The sequence below is a fragment of the Trichechus manatus genome, unplaced genomic scaffold (assembly GCF_000243295.1).
Source record: "Trichechus manatus latirostris isolate Lorelei unplaced genomic scaffold, TriManLat1.0 scaffold00073, whole genome shotgun sequence".
NCBI classification, from domain to species: Eukaryota; Metazoa; Chordata; class Mammalia; order Sirenia; family Trichechidae; genus Trichechus; species Trichechus manatus.
In genome coordinates this window covers 6,602,882-6,627,433 of record NW_004444009.1, presented here as the reverse complement: position 1 = coordinate 6,627,433, position 24,552 = coordinate 6,602,882, and the positions used below count along the sequence as shown (strand labels likewise).

Here is a 24,552-nt window from a genome sequence, read left to right as displayed (position 1 = left end):
CCCTCCTCTGAAAAGGTGAAAGGCTTTGGGGCACTGTTATGGGCTGAACTGTGTCCTCTAATTATATGTGCTGAAATCCTAACCCCAGTGCCTGTAAATATGACCCTGTTTGGAAATAGGGGATTTCTTTTGTTGTGTTAATTAGGTCATACTAGAGTAGGATAGGTCTTAAACCTAACCACTTCTTGGATGTTGTCTTATAAAAAGAGCAGAACAGACACAAAGGCTTAGGCATGCACACCCCCCCACATATTGGGGAAGACAGATGCCATGTGAGGACCTGTCTACAAGTCAAGGAATGCCAAGGATTGCCAGCAGACACCAGAAACTAGCAGTGATGGTTAAGATTGTGTGGCAACTTGGCTAGGCCATGATTCTCAGTGGTTTGGCAGTTATGATGTAGTTTGGAAGTTATGTAATAGTATAATCGCGTCCATAATGAGACCTGATATAATGTAATCACTTCCATGATGCGATCTGTTATGAGCAGCCAATCAACTGGGATTTTCCTTAAAGGTGTGGCTTGTATCCAATATAGGTGGACTTTCTGGCAAAGCTCACAGGCTTTGGCTCGCTCTGGATCCTGCAGCTGGCTCCTGTTCATCTGACTTCCGATTCTTGCGATCTTATCTGCCAATCTTGGGATTTGTTAGCCTACAGAGCCTGTGAGCCAGAAGTCTGCTGTCTGACCTGCTGATCTCGGGTTCGCCAGCCCCTACAGCTATGTGAGTCAGGAAAAGCCTCCAGCCTGACCTGTGGACTTGGGACTTTCCAGCCCCTACAACTGCATGAGCCATTTTCTTAATATAAATCTCTCAATATAGATATATTGATACACTTCAGTGGTTTTGCTTCTCTAGGGAACCCAGCCTAAGACACTAATAAAGAGGCCCACAGAAGGAATTGACACAGCCAAGACCCTGATCTGGACTTTTAGCCTCCAGAACTGTAAGAAAACAAATTTCTGTTCTTTAAAGCCACCCACTTGTGGTATTTTTTGTTATGGCAGCGCTAGGAAACTAAGACAGGTACCAAGAAGTGAACCTGCCTTCCAAAAAGATTGAGGGCCCCAGAGGTAGAATAAAGGTCAGCCAGCAAGGTTCTAACCCTTCATCGCAGACCCCTGAGAAAATCAAGTCAGGAGGAGGAGAATACTTTAATCTGAGGACCATATACTACCTGGATCCAACAGCAAATAGCGGTGAGCAGTGCCATCCCTCTACAGCTTCAGACCTCACTTCCAGGAGATTTTCCTGGCTGATGGTGAACTAGTCAAATCTGATGCTGGAAGGGCAGCCCTCCTCCCCCTTGTAGCTCCATCTGGAACCCTGGAACCCAGGTTGCTATGGCATGAGAAGGAAGAGATGGAGGAGGTGCACCGCTCTTAGCTGCCACAGCCAGGAAACAACACTGATCACTTCCTCTCCCATTTTATCGCTAACACTCATCACATGGTCCAACCAAACTGTGAAGGAGGCTGGAAAATTTAGGAATGTGCAGATGTCTGCTGAGTTTTTGCCTCTGTCTCATCATCTTAAGCCCTGAGCTCTCATTCCCAAAGTCTAGCCCGTATTTTCAATTTAATTCAAGGTTTTATTACTTCCATCATTACCTCAAAACCCCAGTGGCAAAAACCAAATAGCATCTTCCAAAAACCAACCCTCTCTCCCAAATTTCTAGTCTGTGTCATTTCCCAAAGTCACTAGGCTCAAAATCTTGGGAGTCATTTTCCAGTCTTCCCTCTTCCTCAACATTCGATCCATCCTTTCAGGGGTTATTTTGTTCCTTCACAATTTTCTTTGCAACCCCCTATCCTCCACCATTCCTACTGTTATCAATTAAAATCTAAACTCTCACCCCTTCATAACTGAATTATTCCAGTAGCTTAAGTTGGTCACTTGGCTTTTACATTCTTCCCCCATTCCAACCAAGCTGATACTTGGCTACCTAATCCTTCTCCCATGGTCTGCTTTCATTAGTTTCTCCACTGCTCCAGGACCCACAGTGATTCCCTATTGCATAAACCAAGTGTCAATAGCTAAGCCTGCAACTGGAGGTGCTGTAGACTCTGCCTCTGGAATTAGTCAGGACATAATCTGTTCTCTGGCAGTGCCACGTCCACTCTTATCTCCACAGGTTGGCTCATGCTGTGCCCTCTTCTTGGAATGCCCTTCTGCTCTTCCTACATAAATCTTAATCCTGCTTCAGGACCCACTGCAAATACAATCTCCTCACTCAAGTCTTTCCTACCAACAGGCTCATCTCTCTCCTTTCTGGCTTACCACAGCACTAGGCACTGGCTCTGAATACTATGCTTTTTGATGATATTTTGAATTGTACAGCTTTCTAAGAATAAATCCTATTTTATGCTGTTTGAGCATATAATATATGAGCGTATAAAGTAGGTTGCCTTCAGCCAGAAGTAGTAGAAAACACCAGCTCAACTGGTTTAAACAATGAGGACAAAAAGTATTGAGGTAGAACTGCTTGGTCTTCAGTGGCTCAGTGGCCAAGGACCCTGGTTCTTCACATCTTTTCCCCTCTGGCAACCTCAACATACTTGAGGTAAGACAGCTGCCTCATTTCCAAGAATCTAGTGAAAGAAAGGGGCCCTAGTGGCGCAGTAGTTAAGAGCTACAGCAAGCTACAGCTGCTAAACAAAAGGTCAGCAGTTCGAATCCACCAGCCACTCCTTGGAAACTCTATGGGGCAGTTCTACCCTGTCCTATAGGGTTGCTAGGAGTTGGAACTGACTTGACGGCAATGGGTTAGTGGAAGAAAGAGCTGTTTTTTCTTCTGTTTCTATTTAATAAAGAAGACATCTTTCCTGGAATCCCCCAGCCCCAGGCAGACTTCTCACATCTCATTGGTCAAAACTGTGTCACAAACTCAACGTCTAAACTGATTACTGGCGAGGGGTACGGACCTCCATGACTAGTTCAGATCAATCAGCGTTTACCCTGGAGCTGGAAGCAGGGTCACCTTTCCTTGAGTCCCATGGGGGAGGTGTGGCACCCAAACTAAATTGGAGCTCTTCTAGCAGAAAGAAGAAAAGAATGGCTGTTGCGCAGGCAGGCAACCAGCCGTGTCTGCCACAGGCAGGGACCAATGACATACATCTGTGTTTCCCCTCACTTGTCATCCCCATCCTGTGCTGGCACATAAGGATGCTCAACAAATAACTGTGGAATTGAGCTGAACTAGAAATTATCCTGTGGGTGTGAGAAAAGAATGAGCATTATAACAAGGTGGCACAATGGGACATTTATGCATAGAAACTGCAAAGAAGGCCGTAAAATCTGAACAGATGCAAAAACGCTTTTAGCAGAGAAGGTCTGGGGAGCTCAGCCTGGGCCCAGCTCCCAGTTCCACAGTGAGCTGGGCTGCTCCCAGCAGGACCCAGCTAGGGCCTTCTCCTCCGTTCACCCTTGCCTCCCACAGGCCAGTGGTCTACAGTCCAGCCACAACCCACCAGGCAGAAGTTCCAGTCACAAAGGAGGCTCAAGATCAGGAAAGTCAGCACCTGCAAGTAAGTAACTAAGCAGATCATGGGCACACACAATCTGCTGAATGAGTACATGAGCATGTGAGCTCTGGGCTGGAAGAGTGTTCCCTTCACTCACCTCCTTCAGCTGTTTGGATACTTCCTCTTCAGGCCACCGTGCTCCTATCCGTACCCCCCACCTCAGCTTTGCACACACTTTCTCAGATTCTCTGGGCTACTGACAGTACTCCAGACCCCAAACACACATGGCTCTGCCTGAGGCTGGGAAACACACCAACCACTGCGTAGAAAACATATTGAACACCAGCCTCTAAAGCCCCACTGATGCCAAATGTCTATATCACATGTCCACAAGTTTTAGCTCTTTGAAGTTTTGGAACTGCTTTTCAAATACCATAGCTGGCATTTCCTTGGCTAGAGAAAACGGTGTTAAACGCAGCCTACTGTAAGGTCTCACTGATTACGACATGCATTCAACATTCAATATATATTGACTGAGCAACTATTAGTTTGAACCATATGACACTGCTGATACTTGACAGTTTTTGACTTACAAAAATGGCAATGTCATACGATTCAACCTAGTACTTACTCTATGCCAGGTAAAGGGCTAAGGAGGGGCTTGGGGACACACAACACAGACATAATTCCTGCCCTAATGGAACCACAGTCTACTGCATTAAATCAACAATTACAAAAATAATGTCGAGTCTAGCTTCATTACTATACTTAATTATATGCATATTTGTTTACTGCTTAAACTTCTTTGCTAGTCTATAAGCTACACAAGAATGACAGCTGTGCCACCTCCATGTAACACATTGCTGAGCACACAGTAGACACACATTAAATATCTGTTAAATTTATCAATTTGTGTTACAGTACACAAGTGCAGGTGCTATGGAAGCACAGGACAGCGTGCTCTAACCTAATCTTAGGAGGTAAGTGGGATCAGGAGCTTCACTAACTTAAAATTTCTGATATTACTGGTTGAGTTAGGTCTTCACAAAATAGGTCTTTATATAGCTTACAAACTACCGGCATACACAGGGTTTCATACGGACTATTTACATTACTTAAGAGAACAAATGGTTCTCAAGCACAATCTAGTATTCAAAAAAAACAAAACAAACAAACCTGTTGCCGTCAAGTCGAAGTGTTTAGGCAACCCCATTTACATAAACAATTGGTATGGATAATTGCAAATCATTCTTGTTTCTCTATGAAAGCAGGATCCCCCAAGGATCTTTATTAGGCACTCCATTAGCCTAGCTTAAGTTACTGTATTTACTTAAAAGTAATGACAGTGAAATTCATGAAAAATATTTGGTAATTCAGACATTTTACTAATTCAAACTAATCTTCCTCATTAGTCTACAATGTTAGGGATTTTACCATCACATAAAGAAAAAGTTTCAAAGGCTGCACGTAGAATAATATTCTCCAATTTCTTTTGCAGGACATTTTGAAAGCCAAGACCAAACCTGAATTAACATCAGAAGGTAGGCGGAAACAGAAAATAAATAACAATTTGCAGGGTAACTGTAATTCAATTTAGTTCAACAGACGGCACATACATGAATCACATTCAAATTAAAAGCAAAAGCACATGAGAGTTTTTGACCCTGCACCTTGATCTTTTGATAAATCTGATATAATTTAAAGAAAAATGCTGGTAAACGCCACTGACCAGCAGGCCTCTTAGCTATTTTGCAGAATTGCCCTAGGAGCCAGCCCTGGACACACACTGCAGAGACTCCGATAAGCTTGGGCAGGATCCCCATGCGCGTCTGGCCTGTCATTGTTCTCTGCGCCAGCACAGAGATTTAGTCACACACTGGTCACGTTCATGGAGCATCTTGAGCTCTTTTGACAAGGCAAAGGATCAGCAGGCCCCGTCCCCTTTCCAAAAGCAAACAAAAACCTGTAGCCAACAAGGAGGATACCCAGCTTCTATGAAGGATGCCAAAGTCCCCGTCCTGCCCCCTTTACAGACCCTCGCAAATCTCTGGGATGCAGGCAGGATGATCACTGGCTCAGGGAGATTACGTTCTGAATGTCTTAAGAGATTAGTTTACTTAAAAATCCTCCACATGACTTCAGTCAGCCCCTTTCCAGATCACAGAGTAAAAGCCTATTTGATGAAAGCGGAATGGCTATACATTTGCAAAAGGGAAAATACGCAGAAGAAAATAAGAGTCAGATTACTGATGGGCACAGCACCAGCTCCAGGATGTCAGGGGCTGCTAAATAAATTATGACAAGGAGGCACATAATCATATTCACCATAACTATCACAGCCCTCAAGCTCTCATATTTACCGACTTTCCCCCAAAGCAGAGATGGAAGCTGGCCTTACCCTCGAATGAGGCCTGACTCTCCCTGAATTCCAAACATAGGAAATTACAGCTCTTCAGAGGTGGGGGTGAGAATGAGAAGGAAAATGTTTTTATTGCATAATGCTTTAATTAAAGCAAAGCCAACATACACCTGAGTTTCTTATCTTCTGTTAAGGACATTTTCCAGTCCTCCTTCTACTCTCTCCTTAACCCATCCATTAAATTCTTTTCCTCACCTGCAGAATAATTCATCTTTAAGAGGATTAAACATGACACCCATAACAATTCTTCCAAAATAAACTCAAGTTTAACCAGAAAACCAGTTGCCATAGAGTCAGCTCTGACTCGTGGTGATCCCAGGTGTGTCAGAGTAGAACTGCGCTCCATTGGGCTTTCCATGGCTGATTTTTTGGAAGTAGATCGTCAGGCCTTTCTTCCAAGATGCCTCTGGGTAAACTAGAACCGCCAACCTTTTGCATTAGTTCTTGATCTACTTTTCCTTTTTTAGAAGTCCACTGCTGGGTGAAATGCTCAGAAGAGCTAGATTCTTGGTACAAGTGTGAGAAATGAGTTATGGACACTATTCCTCTCAGCCAAAACCAAAACCAAACCCACTGCCACTGAGTTGACTCTGATTCCTAGCAACCCTATAGGACAGAGTAGAACTGCCTCATAGGGTTTCCAAGGCTGTAAATCTTTATGGAAGCAGACTGCTACATCTTTCTCCTGCAGAGCAGCTGGTGGGTTCGAACCGTTCAGTTAGCAGCCAAGCACTTAATCACTGTGCCACCAGGGTTCCCTCTCAGCCAAAGAGGTGCAGAAACACCTAGCCAGCCGCGATCACCCATTCTGACCAAGGTAAGGAGGAAGAGCTGGGCAGAAGTGCTCAGAATGTGATTTTGTAATGATATACCAAAAGACAGATTATAAAATTGTTCAGAAAATCATTTTAAACAGTGTCACAAAGGTGTTGTCTAGTTTTGGGGTGAGCATAGGATAGGCTAACAAATTCATCTGCACAATCACTCCTCTAAAAACCTAACAAGCATATCCATCTGAGAAGCAGAACTCCCAACAGACAACCATCTCCAAATCAACACAAAACCACTGCCAAGCAAAACTGATTAGGAAAACCAGGAAGGCCTCTGAGAAGTGCTGTTTGTACATAGAAGCACGGCCCTGAACATAGGCTACTGGGAGCAGCAGCTGCCCGCTTTGGGGCTATGGTGATTTCTACTGGGCATGGTTTATAACCCTGCCTTGGGCCTGTGGGCCTAGGGTACTGCAGTAGGGGCCCGGGGTTGGGGGAAGTAGGGAGAGGAGCATCTGGTACTTGTGAGGTCACTTGAGAGTAACAAGTGGGAAAAATGTCTATCAGTGCCTTCTACAGGTTAAACCCCAGGTTGGGGAAGGGTACCTGGTAAGGTACAGACCCAGAGAGGCCCGCCCCGCTATGAGCTGATACAGCAGCTTCTGGAAAACACACCCAACATGGGTGAGGGCCCTGAGCTATGTCTACACAGCCTCCCTTCCTTTGGCTTCCTGAGGGGTCACACTGTAGACTTTGTAGGAAGCTCGCAGGAGTCCCTGAGTGGCGCAAACAGTTAAGTACTCACTGCTAATCAAAAGGCTGGCAGTTCAAATCCACCCAGAGATGCCTCGAAAGAAAGGCCTGGCAATCTACTTCAAAAAATCAGCCACTGAAAACCCAACGAAGCACAGTTCTACTGTGATATGAAAGGAGTCGCCAAGAGTTGGAATTCACACCACAGCAACTGGTTTGGTTTTTTAGGAAGGCAGAGTACCAGGTTGGGGGATGAATCAACCTTACTACCAACACAACCAATTCCCACACACCTCAGACTTAAGGGTCCTCAGAAGAAAGGCTGGTGTATATGCTGTCTCCTATCTGATGGGAAATATGTGATTTTTCTCTCTCTTCTGTTCTGGCTTCCTAGAAATTCAGAGCTAAGTATGAAATTCCCAATTCCCATAGACTGACAACGTCCTCAGCAGTTAGTAAGGACATTCCACATATCCAGGACTCAGGACATAAAAACTGCCTACTTCCAAGAGAAAGATTTGACCTAATTTTACCACCATCTCCCCTCACCTCCTCAATCTCCCCCTCTCATTGGCATTCATTGTCTTACTTCTAAAGGTCCTGCATCAGAGTGGTCCAGAGAATTTGTAACCCATGGCTACTAAGGTGGAGTTGAGAACAAAACAGGAAGGAAAGACGTTCAGTAACAGCAAAAAAGGATTCACCTTAGGGATTAAATAGAGTTCACTAATGTCAATGTGTTTTCAATTAACCTTTCTGTTTATTAAAGATTAAAAAACACATATTGGATGACTATCTAAAATGTTCATCATGATTTTAACTTTTAATTCAGTGGTATGTGAGATAATGGAACAATGAGTGCTTGTAGTAAGCACCACAATATTTGTTGAATAAATGAATGAAAACCTTTTTAGAAGAGTTATAAGCAGACTCCAACAGAACAAAGGCTACCTTTAATGGTCTCAGGACTAGTGGCAGCAGGTCAAACCCTGATGTCAAAAAAGGGTTGACTATGGTATGTGAATCCAACAACCATCCCTCCAAAACAGCAGCTATTTTATAAAAATCAGGTCTAAAGGTGAACCATCCAAGAAACCTGCTTTTGCTCCCGGGGTTTTAAAGAAAGTCATACCAGTGACCTTGAGCAGTAACCAAACACTTTGAAATGATAATCTTTTTACAGCAACAGTTGCTTCTACAGGGCTAGAGAAAAAAATCCTCTTCTTTTTGGTTAAAGTCTTTCTTAAATGTCAAGCTGGTAGCAAGCAATCTTTGAGGTTAGTCTAGTCCAATTCATTTTAAATGGAGGGATCATTTGTGAACTGAAAATGCAGCAAAACTTTTTTTTCTAGTCTATGAACAAATAGGAACACTTGACTGAATTAGACACAAAACCCAAGATAGTCAACAGGTTTTAAATATGCATCATTTAAATTCAAAATAATTTCAAAATGATAACTAAAATAGTTGATAAAACATGTATGCACTTAGTTAAACTTACATGTTTTTTGGAGAAAATATCCAGAATAAACAAGTCAATTTTCCTTATTAAATACATTAAAATTTAAGGGTAGTGTTTCTATTATGACTCTTACTCTCCTAAAACAGCAAGACAAAATTATTCTGATATATAAGTATTGAATGAGCCTCATTAGTCCCCAATGATTTCACAAATTACAGCTTCAACTAGCTATAAAACAACCAAATCAGTTCTGATATGGCCATAAAATTAAGCCTGAAAAAAAAATCACCCCTTTAAAATCAAGTTGTTGAACAATATGTTCTGTGTGATTCCATTCAGGTAAGAAAAAAATCTGTATGTGTTTGGGTATATGCATAGAAATTTATAGAAAAAGGTCTAGAAGAATATATATCAAATTCAGTAAGGAGTATGGGATGGAGAGGGGAACTTTCACATTTGACTCTGTATTTCTGTACTGATTGAATTTTTTACAATAGGACTGTATTCACGTTACCTGTCATAATATTTAAATTTTAAAAATAAAGCAAACAAACTGAGCTACCTTCTAAAATTGAAATCAGTATCTCATAACCTTACCTGTATATAACATTTTATTCTAAAGCATTTTATTTGCTTATTTAAATAATTACTAATTCAAATCAAATCTTCAGTGAAAATCAAGATTTCCTGATGGATGTGTTGCTCCTAAGAGGTTGTAAAATTTCATTCCCTGAAAGTATTAAAATAAAAAAGAATAGACTGGACCTGGCTGACATAGGGTAGGTGTGGTTTGACCTGAAGCAAGAGAAGGTTGCTCAACTCCAGTTCTCCTGTTCCTCTTCCTAGGGAAAGTCTTTCCAAGCTAAGTCAGTCAAGGTCACCAAGGCAGTCAATTATGTAATGGCCATTAAGGAGGCAGTGGTGGTTCAGTGGTAGAATTCTCGCCTTCCATGCAGGAGACCAGGGTTCGATTCCCTGCCAGTGCCCCTCATGCACAGCCATCACCTGTCCATCAGTGGAGGTTTGTGTGTTGCTATGATTCTGAAACCTTCAGACGAGCTTCCAGACTAAGACAGACTAGGAAGCAAGGCCTGGCGATCTACTTCCAAAAATCAAATGGACGAAACGCTGCCCAGACCTGCACCGTCTCCATGATGGGTTGCCATGAGTTGGGGGCCAACTCGACAGCAGCCAACAACAACAATGGGCAAACACCACCTAGGGTACCCAAGATCCCTATGGCTCCCAAAGGATAATACTTGGGGTATGAAGGCAGGAGATTTCGAAGACATCAAACAATGATGCCACTTTCCCTAAACTGAAGGTTCAGGGCTAAGGTCTCTAAACTAAGTGTGTGCTTTCGTCTGATGCAACCCAGAGCACAAAAGTAATTTTGCTTTGGATTATATTGTGTGTGAGCAGCCATACTAGTTATCCCATAGGAAAAACTGATTAATTACTATTTAATAAATGCTGTCTGTCTGGGAAACAAAAGATTTCAAAATATGGAGCTCCTGGGGGAAGAGGGTTAATAAAATGGGTCCTTCAGAAGTGGAAGAAGAAAGCACGTCCTGGGCTCACGACATGGCACTATAACGATCAATGCCACAGGCATGATCCAGGGCCCTGCTGAGAGCGGAGGCTGTCTTCTCAGAGGTGGACATAGAGCAGGAAGCACTGGACTGCATTCTGGAGTACCAGAAAATGGTGTTACAAGTAAAAACAAAATTAAATACACAACAATAACACTATCTTAAAGGCAAGCCTGGGCAAAGAATCGAAGAATCATAATCAGGAAGAACACACAACTGCCATCAGATTTTTTTTCCCACTTTTAATAAAGGGAAGGCCTGGGACCTGAAAGTTGATGGGAAGAGGGTACTACTAGGTGACAGGGGAACTCTAATTCTTTGGGTTGACAGTTTTGAGAGAATGTATCTGCTCTGATTATGCTGACTGTTTCCATAATACACGAAGCTCCACCATTAGTACAGGAACAAGCCACCCTTCACTTTCTGGACTCCCCAACTCCAGTAACATCTTCTGCCCTCCCTGGCCACATCTCCCATCAACACTGCTGTTAAATGGTTCTTTGTCTAGAATCCCATCCCCCAGTGGAACTCCAAGACACCTACCTACAGCTTTCTGGTATTTTCCGTCTATCGCTGGCCCAAATCCACAATCCTCACACCAACCCAACTGTTCCGTTTCCTACCAGCCAGCACCTTCAGGTCCCCTGACCCAAGACCCACCGACACTCACACTTATCCACCCCTTTAGAAGTCTTCTCAAAGCAGCCCTGTGTGCTGAGGATATCCTCCACACTATAATTCTGCCAGGTCATCACTCTCCTATTACTTAAAAAGTACCCAAAAGTACAACTCTTCCAGGAAGCCTTTCCAGACTGACTACTTGTGAGCTACCCTGCCTTATTCCTCTCCTGGATGGAAACCGCCTTCCACTCCTGCTAAACTAAGAACAAGAACAAAGGTGCCTTGCCTCTCCTCCTGGAACAAACACGTCCTCAGAGAGAATATGTCAGTTTCTCTCTGTCCATTTGCAAATTGATTTACCATTTGCTTTACCGCTGGCCCTAGATTACCATCTCTTAGAAGGCAGGAACTAGGGTCGTGTTCAGCAAAGCCTCGGTCACCTCGATGACTGGGAATAGAGTATCCGGTAAATTTAATTAGAGCGTTAATCAAGGGTGAGGCAGAAACTTTGCTTCAACTCTTCTTATTATATAGCCTATTATAAAGCTTTTTAAAATACATCTGACCACTTCCCAGCCTGGCTAGGGTTAATATAATTTAATCTTTCATTCGGGATCTTGCAGTGCCCCAGGCTCATCATTTTCTGCTGCTACTATAATTATAGATGCGGAAGATGTAGAGACTGGGCTGACGATTGCTTGGAAGCTGCTAATTTCTAGAATAAATCCCTGCTACTACATCTTGTGATTTTTGCCCTTCTGAAAGTGGAGTTCAAAAATGAAAACAAAATCCCACTTAATTGGGGATTCCAGTTAAGGGAGGTTCATTGCCATGGTCTTTGTTAAGTCCCTGCCACTGTAGCCCACAATTAGTGACTTAATAAACGGTTCTTGGTGAGGGAATTTGGCAACATGTGATTTTCTACAAATATAAGCTTGATTTTGATGCAACCACTCATTTCTTTGAAAATCGGGGGGAGGGGGGATTTCACACACTGGTGTCCTAATTTCCTTAAATTAAAAAAAAATAAAAAACAACCTTTTATACGGAATAGCTGTGCTCACTTCGAAGCGCAAAGAAACAGGTGTCTAATCGTGGCAACTGAAGACACTCCAAAAGAAACCTAAAAATATTAATCAAGAGGCCACAGCTCAGGATGCACCAGGCACCCAAGGCCGGGGACTATGCGAAGCCAGCAACTGGAGTCATTGCCTCCAGTTCCCAGGCCTGGGGTCAGTGCAAGTGGTCAGACTGGGCTCTAGGGACCCAGTCTAAGCTCAGGTCCCAGACTCATTATAATCCAAGCCAGTTCTCTATGTGCAACATCATCTCACCTGAATTGGTCCTTAAAACCACTGAGAGTCATTTTCTCCAATCTCTAAACGGCTGCTCCACTGCCATGATGGCTGCTAAGTCCTCTACATTATCAGGACCCTACTGGGAAGAGAATGTCTTCCCACCCAAGCCCTGCTCATTTCTTAAAGTCCAGCCCAAGTGCTCTCCCACAGTGTGTCCTCCAACAACCACCATCTACACTGAACTTGACTTTGAATTTTGCAGGGACTCGTGGATAGAATTCAGGAGGTCTGTGAATCTGGATAGGAAAAAAGAAATTACATCTTTATTTTGCTAACCTCTAATTGAATTTTAACCATCCTTTGCTGATGAATACAGGCAACCAACACAGTAGCATTTCCAGTACCTGTGACTTGGTCACAACAGAAATCATACATATTTTCATATCACATCACAGCTGATGCAAAAAAAAAAAAAAACCCTGTTGCTGTCAAGTCGATTCCGACTCACAACGACCCTACAGGACAAAGCAGAACTTCGCCACGGGGTTTCCAAGGAGCAGCTGGTGGATTCAAACTGCCAACCTTTTGGTTAGCAGCCGTAGCTCTTATCCACTATGCTACCAGGGCTCCAGCTGATACAAGTACCTCAAAATATCATTTATACTCATCACTACTTCAAAATTACAAAAATTGTTAGACCTGTTGTTGTTAGTTGCCATCAAGTTGATTCCAACTCATGGCGACCCCATTTGTGCAGAGTAGAACTGCTCCATAGGGTTTTCAAGGCTGTGACCTTTCAGACAGCAGATCGCCAGGCCTGCCTTCCAAGCTGCCTCTGGGTGGGTTCGAACTGCCAGCCTTTCAGCTAGTAGTAGAGCGCTTTCTTGTCATCTGTGTTATTAAAGACACAAACTGCTATATCACATCTTTTTATTTGAACATTTTAATAGCTATATTTCAATATAATTGGTTTCCTCTGTCATTCTATTATATCATTTTATGTATTTTAAAATGCTATGCTAAGAAGGGATCTATAGGCTTCACTAGACTGTCAAAAGGATCCATGGCACAAAAATGGTTAAGAACCTCTATTTGGTGAAGTAAGAGCTCAGACAAAGGTGGATTCAAACCTAGTCTCAGACAATTTCTTGTTCTTCTCCTTTGAACAAAATTACTCAATCTCCCTGATCCCTGAATTTCCTCATCTTGATTGAGGAAACCAATACATTCACAACACCTACCTCAGGAAATGATTCATTCGTCAAAAAATGTATTGAACACCTACTGTGTGACAAGCAGAAGGCTGAGTTCTGGGGCTACGTGAATGAGCATGACAAAGACGGTCGTTAAGCACTTACACAGAAGATCATGTTATGTAAAGTATTTAACACCGTGACTGGCACATAGTAAGCACTATAAACATTATAGTATTTACAGCTAAAACCACAATATTGAGTGCTTAACTATATGCTGATTTATGTTGCTTCCCACATAACAACTGTTGGTTTATCTAGCTCATGCCTTCCCAACAAGGCTTCTCAGAGGCCGGGGCTGGGCCTCATACTCACAGAGGGGGCAGCTTCCTAGATAAAAGAACACAGGATTTGGAACCAAATGGTCCTCACTTCCAAACGCTGCTCTGACACCGACCAGCACTGTGACTATGGCAGAGACCAGCCGTTTTCCCCTAAAATCTGTTCTCTCTTTCCGCTACAATAACAGAACCCTCAGCTTTTAGCTGGGCATACAGCCACTGGAATAAGGACAACATTTCCCAGCAACCCTTGCAGCTAAGTATGGTCATGTGACCAAGTTGTAGCCAATGCGGATGTAAACAGAAATGATATGTACAGCTTATAGGATGTGGCCTTAAATTAAGAGGGTCTGCCCTTGGCTACTCCTTTCCCTCCTTCCTGATGGAACAGGAACAGCCATCTTGGACCATGAGATTACCTTGGGAATGGAGGGTATATACATGGAACAACAAGACAGGAGGTGTCTGGGTCCCTGACACTGCAGATCACCATACCAACCTGGTACAGTAATCTACTTTGGGCAAGTTACTTAACCTCCCTGGACCTCAATTTCTCCATCTATAAAAAAGTGATAATACAAGTATCTAATCTGCAGGGTTGAGGACTGAATGAGATAGGACTTGGTTCATAGTAAGGGTTAGAGTTAAGAGAACTGGTATTACTACTGTTATTCTTCTACTGCTACAATGAAAAATGTAGGAGATCGAGACATCTTAAGACAGCCCTGGACGCCCAGAGGTGGCTCAATGGTTTGAGGTGAAAGGCTTCCTAGCCAGTTTAGTCCTCCTGGCAAGAATTCCCTTCTCCAGCACCCTTGTCAAATGGTCCCCCAAAAAGGCAAGTGCACTACCTCTGGGTCAACTGTTGGGACAGTGATGTTTGGGCATCTATGAATCATGATCCTCATCCTCTTCCTTCAGAATCTTTCTCATGACTGCCCCAAACCGCTTCACTTCTCTCCTCTACCTTTTCCTCTATTCTGCCTTTGATCACCCTAGTCCTGCCTCTGAGCTCTCTCCCATCAGTACATCAAAGTTTCTTTCAACCTCTTTTGGAAGCACTAACCCTCCCTCAGAAACCTTCCCTAACTAACTGAGAAGTAAGTGATTACTTCCTCACAACCATCCTAGTCAAACAAGAGGCTTCCTAAACTCTACAAATGAACTTCTCTCCAGATGGAGGAGATTGCAAATGATCTCCAGCCACTTACAGGTTCTCCATCTCCTACATTTTTCATTGCTAACACTTTTAAAGCTATTTCGTCTTGTCTGCAACATCAGCACTGGTCTGGGAGGCATAACTCTTAATGGACTACACAAAATTGAAACTTGCTTTACGTGTTTAAAGCTTATATATATCCTTCCTGATTTTTCCCTTCCCGTTCTTAAAGACACAAATCCTATTCTATTTCTCCCAGATTGTTGTAATGTTTCCATGTCACTGTCACTCACACAAGCTTCTCCCAGGCACAGCCAGGACCACTCTCTTCCTCTCTTCTTATTCCCTCTCTTCACAGTCTTCCACATTCACACATGCCCATCCTCTTTCTCTCCCATCTCTCAAGCCTCTGGTTCCACCAAATTCTCATAGTGGAGACTTTACTATCTTTATTGCTCAACTAGGCCCAGGGTAGGATGGCTCTGGAACTGGAACAAGGGTTGCTGCGGTAACCAATGGTCCTGGGTTCGGTGAGGCACTCAGGGCTGCAACACAAGGAAATAAGACACAATGGTCAAGAGGGCAGGTACAAAGCCATGCAGCTTCAGTAGGACAGAGACGTGAGTAGGGATCAGTATGCAGACAAAGAAACCTGATCCAAATCCTAGATACTGGCAAAGGAAGGGAGCAGAAAAGCACGGCTCTAATGATGTCAAGAGAGTTGCAAGCATCTCAGAGATTTACCCTGCTTACCCCCTCACATACTGTCACAGGGTTTTCTAACTCAAACTGTCAGTTCTAGTGGCCAGCACTTGTATCACTCTCACTTTGCGGAGCACTTAGCCTTATCCTACTTTTTACAAACAAAATTTTATTCCAGGTATGTGACCCACAGGGACATAAAACCTTGGGATTCTTTGCTATTGTAAATTCACGTCACACATTAATTCACATTACACAGCAAGAATGCTGCCACGTGAATCAGACCACATCAGACTGCAAGCAGGAAACAAGACCCTAACATGGGTGCCATTCCCTCCCCAAACATCTTTTACTTCTCCAAGGTTAAGAAAGGAATGGGCTCTCCCTCCCCTATCCCTGCGCTGAGAGCCATCAGGTGATGGAAAAAAATGAGGTTCCACGAGTAGGCCCCCAAATCAGGTGGAGATGAATATGCACATCCACAATCCCAAACCATCCCCCTTCACCCATGTCTGGACTTCTACCACTGTTTCCCTTGAAGGCCACTTTTACACTCATTTTCCTCCATGGCACCTGTTTACATATGAGGGGTGGGGGAAGGGTGACACCTGGTGCCAGGACTTGAGCTCTTCTCCCTAGAGGGACTCAGAGGACAAACAGCCGGGGACCAGCAGCCAGCCTTACATTTCTTGAGCAGCCAGGAGAAACAAAAGGTACAAATGTCACATTTTCCTTGCTTTCCTATTGGCGGTTCCTTCTCCTGCCCTCGGCCCCACCCTTTCACTCCACCCTCTTTCCGGCCTTAGCCACACACCCCACCCCAAATCCAAACCTCCCGAGGGCTTCCCTTGTTTGTGTCCTCTTGTCCCACATGAATCACTAATGACTGATTTAAACCGAGACACTAAGTGAATAACAAACACAGTATAACAAATAGCAATACAGTAGTTAGGGACTGGTGAATGGAGGGCTACCTGCCTTCTTGACTGTGTCTGAACATACAGAACACATGGAGACAACAATCCCACCCACACTTTGGCAGAAGACTTACTGTCAGACTAGTGTATGTGGGGGAGGGGGGCTGGGACTAATGACCTCACCCACTGTCTCTCAGACTCAGCTACACATTGGAATAACCAGGGAGATGTAAAAGACTGATTCCTGGGTCCCTCCCCCCAGAGAATATGATTTAATTGACCTGGGGTTGTTGCTCAGAAACCAGAATTTCTAAAGGCTCTCCTAGTGATTCCGTGTATTCAAGTTTGAGAACCCTTGAATTAACACATTTACCTTGTTTCAGACATTGTTCAAGGGAGTTGAGATGTTTATAACCTTATATCCCTTGTCACAGCAGCCCTTGGAGGTATCTTCCCATTTGAGACTCTGACGTCAATCATGGTGAGGTTGAGATTTGAACCCAGGTCTTATAACTCCAAAGTCCATTCTCTTTCCATTCACCTATTAACTCGTGCAAGGATGTAGGCAATGCATAAAAGCAACTGCCACTGCCAAAAGATCACAAATAAACCCTGTAAATGGAAGACACCTAGATTCGGAGATGCAAAAACCACTAGCAGCAGTGATGACATCTTCTGAAATCAGAGGACCAAGTCATACTGGGTGTGCTCATGTGTGAGGTTTGGGGAGATGGGGAGATAGAATTCATCTGATCCTAGCTTGGGAGTTTATCCTACACCTACGATGTGTTCTAAGATAACCACACTTAAGTTGGCACTCAGTGACACAAAACATATTTTGGAATTTGAGAATGCATGAGCGCTGGGCAGAGGGGTGACTCTTTAATGGGGAGGAGTCCTTAAGAGAAGTGACAAGTGTTCACCTCTTGGGGCCACAGTTTCCTCTTCCCGCTCTAAGCATTCTGACCTTCTGTGGGGGCACAAAACCCAATCCTAACAAATCTTCTAGCAGGCAGTCTCTCTTCTTTCCAGAATATGTTCTAAGTTTGTTTTGTTTTGTATGTGTATGTGTGTGTGTGTGTGTGTGTGTGCATATGACTAGTACTCTCTAACATTTTTAGTCTATAGGCCACTTAGGTAGGGCAAAGCATTCCTTCAACCCACTATTCCACCCATTCTCACTTTCCTCTCAAAAAAATCACCATCATAATCACCAAGCCAACTTTCTCAGCATAGTAGGAACAATTAGGAATGAATGTGGACCAACACAGAAGTGGTAACACTGGAGCATCCATGCTTGTAATACTACAAGACTAGCCCACAACCCATATGGGGTCCCTAAACCACGGACCTGTAGATGGGGGGGGCCTCACCCCAAGGCACCAGACACAGACACTTTAAGAACAGCAAATGTTCCTTCTTAAAGATAACAAGCAACATTGCACCATTCCTCCTAGATCAGAAACAGACCCCTGGGTACTCTCTTCCAACACACACCAGCTGCCTCCTGGTGTCCCCCAAAGCCTAGTGTTGATGGGAAAGAACCACAACGAATTACAGGAACTAACAGCAGGTTAAACTTTCACATCGATCGCACTAATAAGCCGATTCACTTACTCAGCACCACCAGACAGCTCAGCACTAGGAAAAAGCACTTCATGTCAGCAGCCGAGAGGAGACACAACACAGGATGCTTCCTCTTCTCCCAGCACTTAATCTCTCATTTCTGGCAATCCACTTATAGCTCCAGAGGAAGGTTTTGGAAACAGAATTGAACTCAGAAAAGCAGGACAGGTTAAAGAGACCAGCAGGAGGGGGCTGGGGGCAGCATGTGTCTAACTCCTCTATGGTAAATGGAGGGTCCACACCAATTCTGAAGGCGCTCCAGGCTTCTGCCACATGGTGTGCCTTGCGTTTTCGCTGGAACTGTAGATACGTGAAAGATTAATCCTCAAGGAAAAGGGAAAAAAGTCTGAGAAAATCCTTTCATCCCCTGATTATACAGAAATGTCCTTGGCTTCCCAGTGAAGGTGTCTGTAATCTTCCTCACTCAGATTCTCCAAAGGGAACAGGGCAGGTTTTGTGAAAACGTATGACAGTCAAATCAAGCTAGCTGGCATCGACTGTTTGAGTTTCTTCATCAAAAAGTCTGCCTCCATCCATGGTGGTAGGTCATGGAACTGCCACCTGCCCCACACCTGCCCAGGACACACGAAGCAAGTTGGCGCTCGGCAGCCCTGAAGAGGTCCCACAATGCCAGCAGATTTCTAAAACAAACACAGAGATTTATCAAAGGCAAACACAACCGCCGCAAAACCGAGAGGGGCCCAGCGCTAGGCTGGTCCGGACACCTGGGTCCCGCACCTGGACCAGGGCAGTTAACCTTCGCTTTCTGACCTTGGGCAAGTCTTTACATTTCCCTGCGCCTCAATTTCCCTGCCAGAGCAGGACAACTGTGGGGAGCCCGATTGTTCCTGGAATACTTTCATGAAAGGCTTCACTCGTGGGAATTCCCTTTGCCTCCTGCCGAGCGCCGGAGCCGCGGGTAGCCCCACCCTCCGCGAGGGCAAATCGAGAAGGGGCTCCGAGGTGGGGTCAGGACTCCTGGGTTCCACCCTGGCCCTCGCCTCAAACGTGGGCACTCTGCGCGCGCCGCGTCCCAGGTGGCCCCGCTATTGTTTTACCTTCCCGGGTGTTTTATTTTTCGCTGACTGGCAAGGAGACCGGGTGAGGAAACCGAGCCGGGGGCTCCGCTTTCCGCTGCCGTGGCGCGTTCACCGCCCTCCCGACCGAGCAGGGGAGGGGTCTCGGGCCCGACCCCGAGCGTAACCGGCGCGGGGCCCGCCGCCGCCGCCCGTCCCTGCCTCCCTTCCCCGGGCTCCCAGATCCCCTCGCCGCCGGCCCTCCCTGGCGCCGCCCGCGTCCCCACCGGACACTGACCTCGCCCCCAGCCCTCTCCCTCCTCGCGTCCTTGCGTCCGTCCGTCGGTCTGGGCGCACGCCTCTGGGGACGCGCCGCTTCCCCCCTCTACTCCAGCAAAGGCACCACCAGTCGCGCTCCGGCCCCTCCCGAGTCCCCGCCCCCTCCAGCTCCAACCCGGCCCGCTGCACCCGGGCGAGCCCAGCGCCGGGCGGGGGCGGGGGCCACGGCAAGCGGTCCCGCCCCAGGCCCCGCCTCTTCCCACCTCCCTAGGACGCGGCGAGTATGGCCGGGGCCTGGCGGCGGCACGCCGGGTAGGAGCTCCTCGCTCCCTGTTCTCACCTGCCCGTGGCAAGAGAGACCTGAGGACCTGGGCATCCCTGAAAGTTAATCAGGGGGCCTCAGATTCGGGGGCCGCCAGCGAGATGCATAGGCTCTTCCCAAAGCCCACCACAGGACTCCCCCACCCCCACCCCCACCCCCGCCCTAGCCTAGAAAGGGACAGCACTAGAGCGCGTCCTATCTCGGGAAACAGACACAAAGCCGTTTGCAGGAGACTCGAATCTGTTCATGTAGTGGAACCCATATTGGGCTTCACGCTAGCGCAGAGTAAGCTAGAAGTTGAGAGCATGAACTCTGGAAACAGCCTGAGTTCTAACCCTCATTCCTCCAGTTACTAGCTGCGGACCTTGACTGAGTTACTTTACCTCTCTGCGCCTCAGTTTCTCCATCTGTTAAATTCGGAAATCTCCCTACAATAAGATTACGTGAGATGCCCGTGAAATACTTGTAAAGCATTTAGAATGGTGCCTGACAGACACATCGTAAGCACTCAGTGAATGTAAGCTATTAGTGTTTTATGAGGACCAGTCCTATACAAGCTAACCCGCTGCTGTCAAGTCGATTCTGACTCATAGCAACCCTGTAGGACGGAGTAGAACTGCCCCTTAGGGTTTCCAAGGCTGTAATCTTCACCGAAGCAGACTGCCACATCTTTCTCCTGCACAGTGGCTGGTGGGTTCAAACCTCTAACTTTTAGATTAACAGCCAAATGCTTAACCATTGCACCATCAGGGCTCCTTCCTATACAAGCTAGTGCATTTTAATTCATTTAATATTATCCAACATGCAATGTGCTGGGTAGACACCCTGCGAGGCCCTGGGGACACAAGGGGACCAAGACAGAATGAGATAGTTCTGCCCTCATGGAACTTGCAGTCTAGTGGAGGGATAGACAATAGAACAGGCAGGACAGGAAAAGTACAGAGGGTGGAGGAAGCACATAAGAGCTCTAACCCTGTGTTATGGGGGTAGGAGGCACAGATGGATGGAAGGGAGCTTGGTCAGGTCAGGTGCAGCCAGGGAAGGCTTCTTAGTGGAAATGAAAACTAGGTAGAATTCAAAGAAGAAGGAGTCACAAGCCCTGGAAACAGCACCTGCGAAAGCCCAGAGGGGAAAGGGGGTGATCCAATTGGAGGACCATTAATCTCTGTTGGGCCAAAACTAGACTGTAAGAAAGAAGTGGCAAGAAATGAGCCCAGAGAAGAAAGCAGGTGCTAGAACCTGGACAGCTTCATATAGTGTATTAAAGGGTTTGGACTGTAGCCCTGAAGGTTTTAAGTAAGGGAATATGGTTATCAGATGTTCATTTTAGGAAAACCACTCAGGCCTAGGTGTGGAGGTTGGGTGGGAGGACAGTTCTACAGGAGGCTGGAGGGCGTTGCTGAAAATCCAGAGGAGAAATGATGGTGGTCAGGACCACAGAAGTAGCGACGGGGAAGGAGAAGAGCGGGTAGGTCTTCTTGATGTCTGGGGATGAGGGTGAGGAATGGAGCAGAGAATCGGTTTCAGCTTCAACAACTGAGATCAGGATATGGTGGACAAGGTTGGAGGAGTTGAGACATCCATGAAACATCCAAATGAAGATGTCCTAAATGCAATTGGAAGGTTTGGGTTCAGAATTCAGAGAGGAGCTATGGGTCTGTAAGGCTTTTTTCACCCTGTTGGACAGTATGACAGTGAAAGGATTTAGTGAAGGAATATACTGGTAATTCACTTATTAAAAAAAAAATTAATACCTCTCAATGTGCAGAACAATGGAGAACATGCTGTGGGAAATGCAAAGCTAACTAAGGAGCCTTACTTGTCCTCACCCCACCCACTAGAATGTAAGTTCCTTGAGGACAGGGTCTGTGCTTTAATTATCATTTATCCCAAACAGCTCTTGGCATGTAGCCTGCATATAGTAGTTGCACTATAAAATCTTTCATTGAATTGAACTATACTAAATATTCAGCACATATTCAAATTATTGCACTGAAAAAAAAATCTCTTCTCATGCCTTAAATATTACCTCTTCCCCACCCCCCTCCCCAGGACAACCCCGACTCTAGCATCTTTTTTTTCTCCCTGTCTGCTCCATTGGTTCATTTACTTATTGAGTATCTACTATGTGCCAAGAAAAGTCTCTGCTCTTGTGGAGCTTACATTCTAGTAGGAAACACAGACAATGAAACAAATAAATATATAGCATAATGTGACACATGTTCTGAAGAAAAGAAAGTGGGCTAAGAGAATAGATCGTGTGTATGGGTAGTGGTGGTGGTGGTGATGGTGGTGGTGGTGGTGGTGAGTATTCTGTTTTAGGTGGAGTGGCCAGGGAAGACCTGTCAAAGGGAATGACATTTGAGGGGAGACCTGATTAAAGCGAGGGAGTGAGCTTTGGAGATTTCTTGAGGAAGAGCATTACAGGCTAGGGAACAGCAAGTCCAAAGCCCTTTAACATTCTCAGAGAATAAAAAGCATGTTAATCTGTCTGAAATAGAGTGAGAGGGAAGTAGAGAGAGGAATGTGATCCAAGAGGTCACTAGAGATCAAATCCTGTAGGACATTATATGCCTGGCAAGCAGTTTGGATGGTGCTGGCTTCCAGGGAAGAATAGATTGTTGGTGGTAGGACTGGAGGAGGGACACTGAACAAGAAGGCTTTTGCAGTTGTCCAGGTTGGACTAGGGTGGTAGAGATGCAGTTGTGTAAAGTAAGTAGAGTCTAGAAGTATTTTGAATGTAGATTCAATGGAATTTTCTGAAGAATTGGGTATGGAATGGGAGAGAAAAAAGAGAATCAAGGAACCCTCCAGAAGATCCACTTCATCCCACTTGGGAAGAAGCTCTGTAACCGTACCAAGCTGCCCAAGCACTTTTCCATGACCACATGCCAGAGGGTTCACTCTCCAGACCTCTGCCTGTGCCATGTCCTCCATCCTTGAATCCTTCCAGTCAATTATTTCTTCTCAGTTCTTTCCTTCAGGCTTAGTTATCTAGTGCTGCTATAACAGAAATACCACAAGTGGATGCCTTTAACAAAGAGAAATTTATTCTCTCACGATTTAGGCTAGAAGTTCAAATTCAGGGTGCCAGCTCTAAAGGAAAGCTTTCTCTCTCTGTCGGTTCTGGGGAAAGGTTCTTGTCATCAGTCTTCTCCTGGTCTACGAGCTTCTCAGCTCAGGCAACTTGGGTCCAAAGAATGCACTCTGCTCCCAGCATTGCTTTCTTGTGGTACGAGGTCCCCCTGTCCCTCTGCTTGCTTCTTTTATATCTCAAAAGAGATTGACTTAAAACACAACCATATCTTGTAGATTGAGTCCTGTCTCATTAACATAACTGCCTCTAATCCCACTTCATTAACATTATAGAGGTAGGATTTACATCACACAGGAAAATCACATCAGATGACAAAATGGTGGATAATCACACAATACTGGGAATCATGGCCTAGCCAAGTTAACACACATTTTGGGGGGACACAATTCAATGCATAACAACTTCTCAACTTACCCCACCTCCTACCACCTAGACTCCTTGCATCCTTCTGGATGATCTTTCAACCCTTGACTTCTATCACTACCCCAGATATGTTACAGCTGATTCCCAGTTTAGTGCTCTTTATCATTTCCACATTTATGAAACGTCTAAGATACGCAAAGAGTTGGGCGGGAGAGAAAAGTACAGTTAAGAGAATGCCTCGCCCTCCAGACATAGAAATGATTAAATGAAGACAGTGCTGAACACTGGCCATTATGGTGGCCCCTTAAGGAGATCATCAGCAGGCAGAGAACTGAACTGGAAAGAGGAGTCATAAGGGAAGGAGAGGCATCAAATGAGAGGCAGGAACATAAGTTCCCAATCAGCAAATGTGCCTGGAGCCCAGGCTGAACATTAGCAGCTTGCTTCAAAAATTTACACTTGAATTTCTAAGCCTCTCCTGCACTGGCCTAGAACCAGGCAGATATTTTGGAAGATTTCCTCAATCTTCTCCATTCCCACTGAGTCAATTTTGACTCATAGCGACCCTATAGGACAGAGTAGAACTGCCCCATAGGGTTTCCAAGGCTGTAAATCTTTATAGAAGCAGACTGCCACATCTTTCTCCTGCAGAGTGGCTGGTGGGTTTGAACCATGGACCTTTTGGTTAGCAGCCTAGCACTTAACCACTACACCACCAGCGCTCCTGATTTTCTCTGTAAGTAGGTTAAACTGAAAAACCAGTTGCCATCAAGTCGATTCCAACTCACAGTGACTCTGTAAGACAGAGTAGAACTGCTCCATAGTGTTTCCAAGGAGCGGCTGGTGGATTTGAACCGTCAAACTTTTGGTTAGCAGCCGATCTCTTAACCACTGCACCAACTCAGAAGCCTACAAAAGCCAAGCCAAAGCACAGCAGTAGGGAGTGATGGGGCTTGGGGTGGACTAGACAGCACAGCTGCACAGAGGGCTGCAAAGAAGCTTCAGTCAACTGTCACCTGATTTTCCCATTTGTCAAGAGAAGCAGGAAATTCAGATTTTTGTTTGAATTCTTTCTAATTTCACTCATTGGAAACTAGTGTTTAGAGATAAATTTAATTTCATAACATTTAAAAATAATTTAATAAAAATATAAAAA

At 45.1% G+C, this 24,552-nt stretch overlaps 1 protein-coding gene and 1 non-coding gene across 3 annotated transcripts in view; one reads left to right on the top strand and one right to left on the bottom strand.

Moving 5' to 3' along the window:
• The window catches only part of IGSF3 (immunoglobulin superfamily member 3), a 123,519-nt gene extending 103,746 nt beyond the window's left edge, over positions 1-19,773 (bottom strand). Inside the window, exons 1-2 of one of the 2 annotated variants that reach the window (XM_004380352.2) lie at positions 19,634-19,773; positions 18,311-18,960 (exon numbers count right to left, since the gene is read on the bottom strand). In XM_004380352.2, the coding sequence (XP_004380409.1) occupies positions 18,311-18,353 (43 nt within the window). In that variant the 5' untranslated portion in view covers positions 18,354-18,960; positions 19,634-19,773. Of the gene's footprint in view, positions 1-18,310; positions 18,961-19,633 lie in introns of those variants that run through there. The other variant, XM_023734883.1, reaches the window with a different exon arrangement.
• Positions 9,786-9,856, top strand: TRNAG-UCC (transfer RNA glycine (anticodon UCC)). The gene has a single exon. It is a non-coding gene; the product is annotated as a tRNA-Gly (tRNA).
• Positions 19,774-24,552: the final 4,779 nt, after the last annotated feature.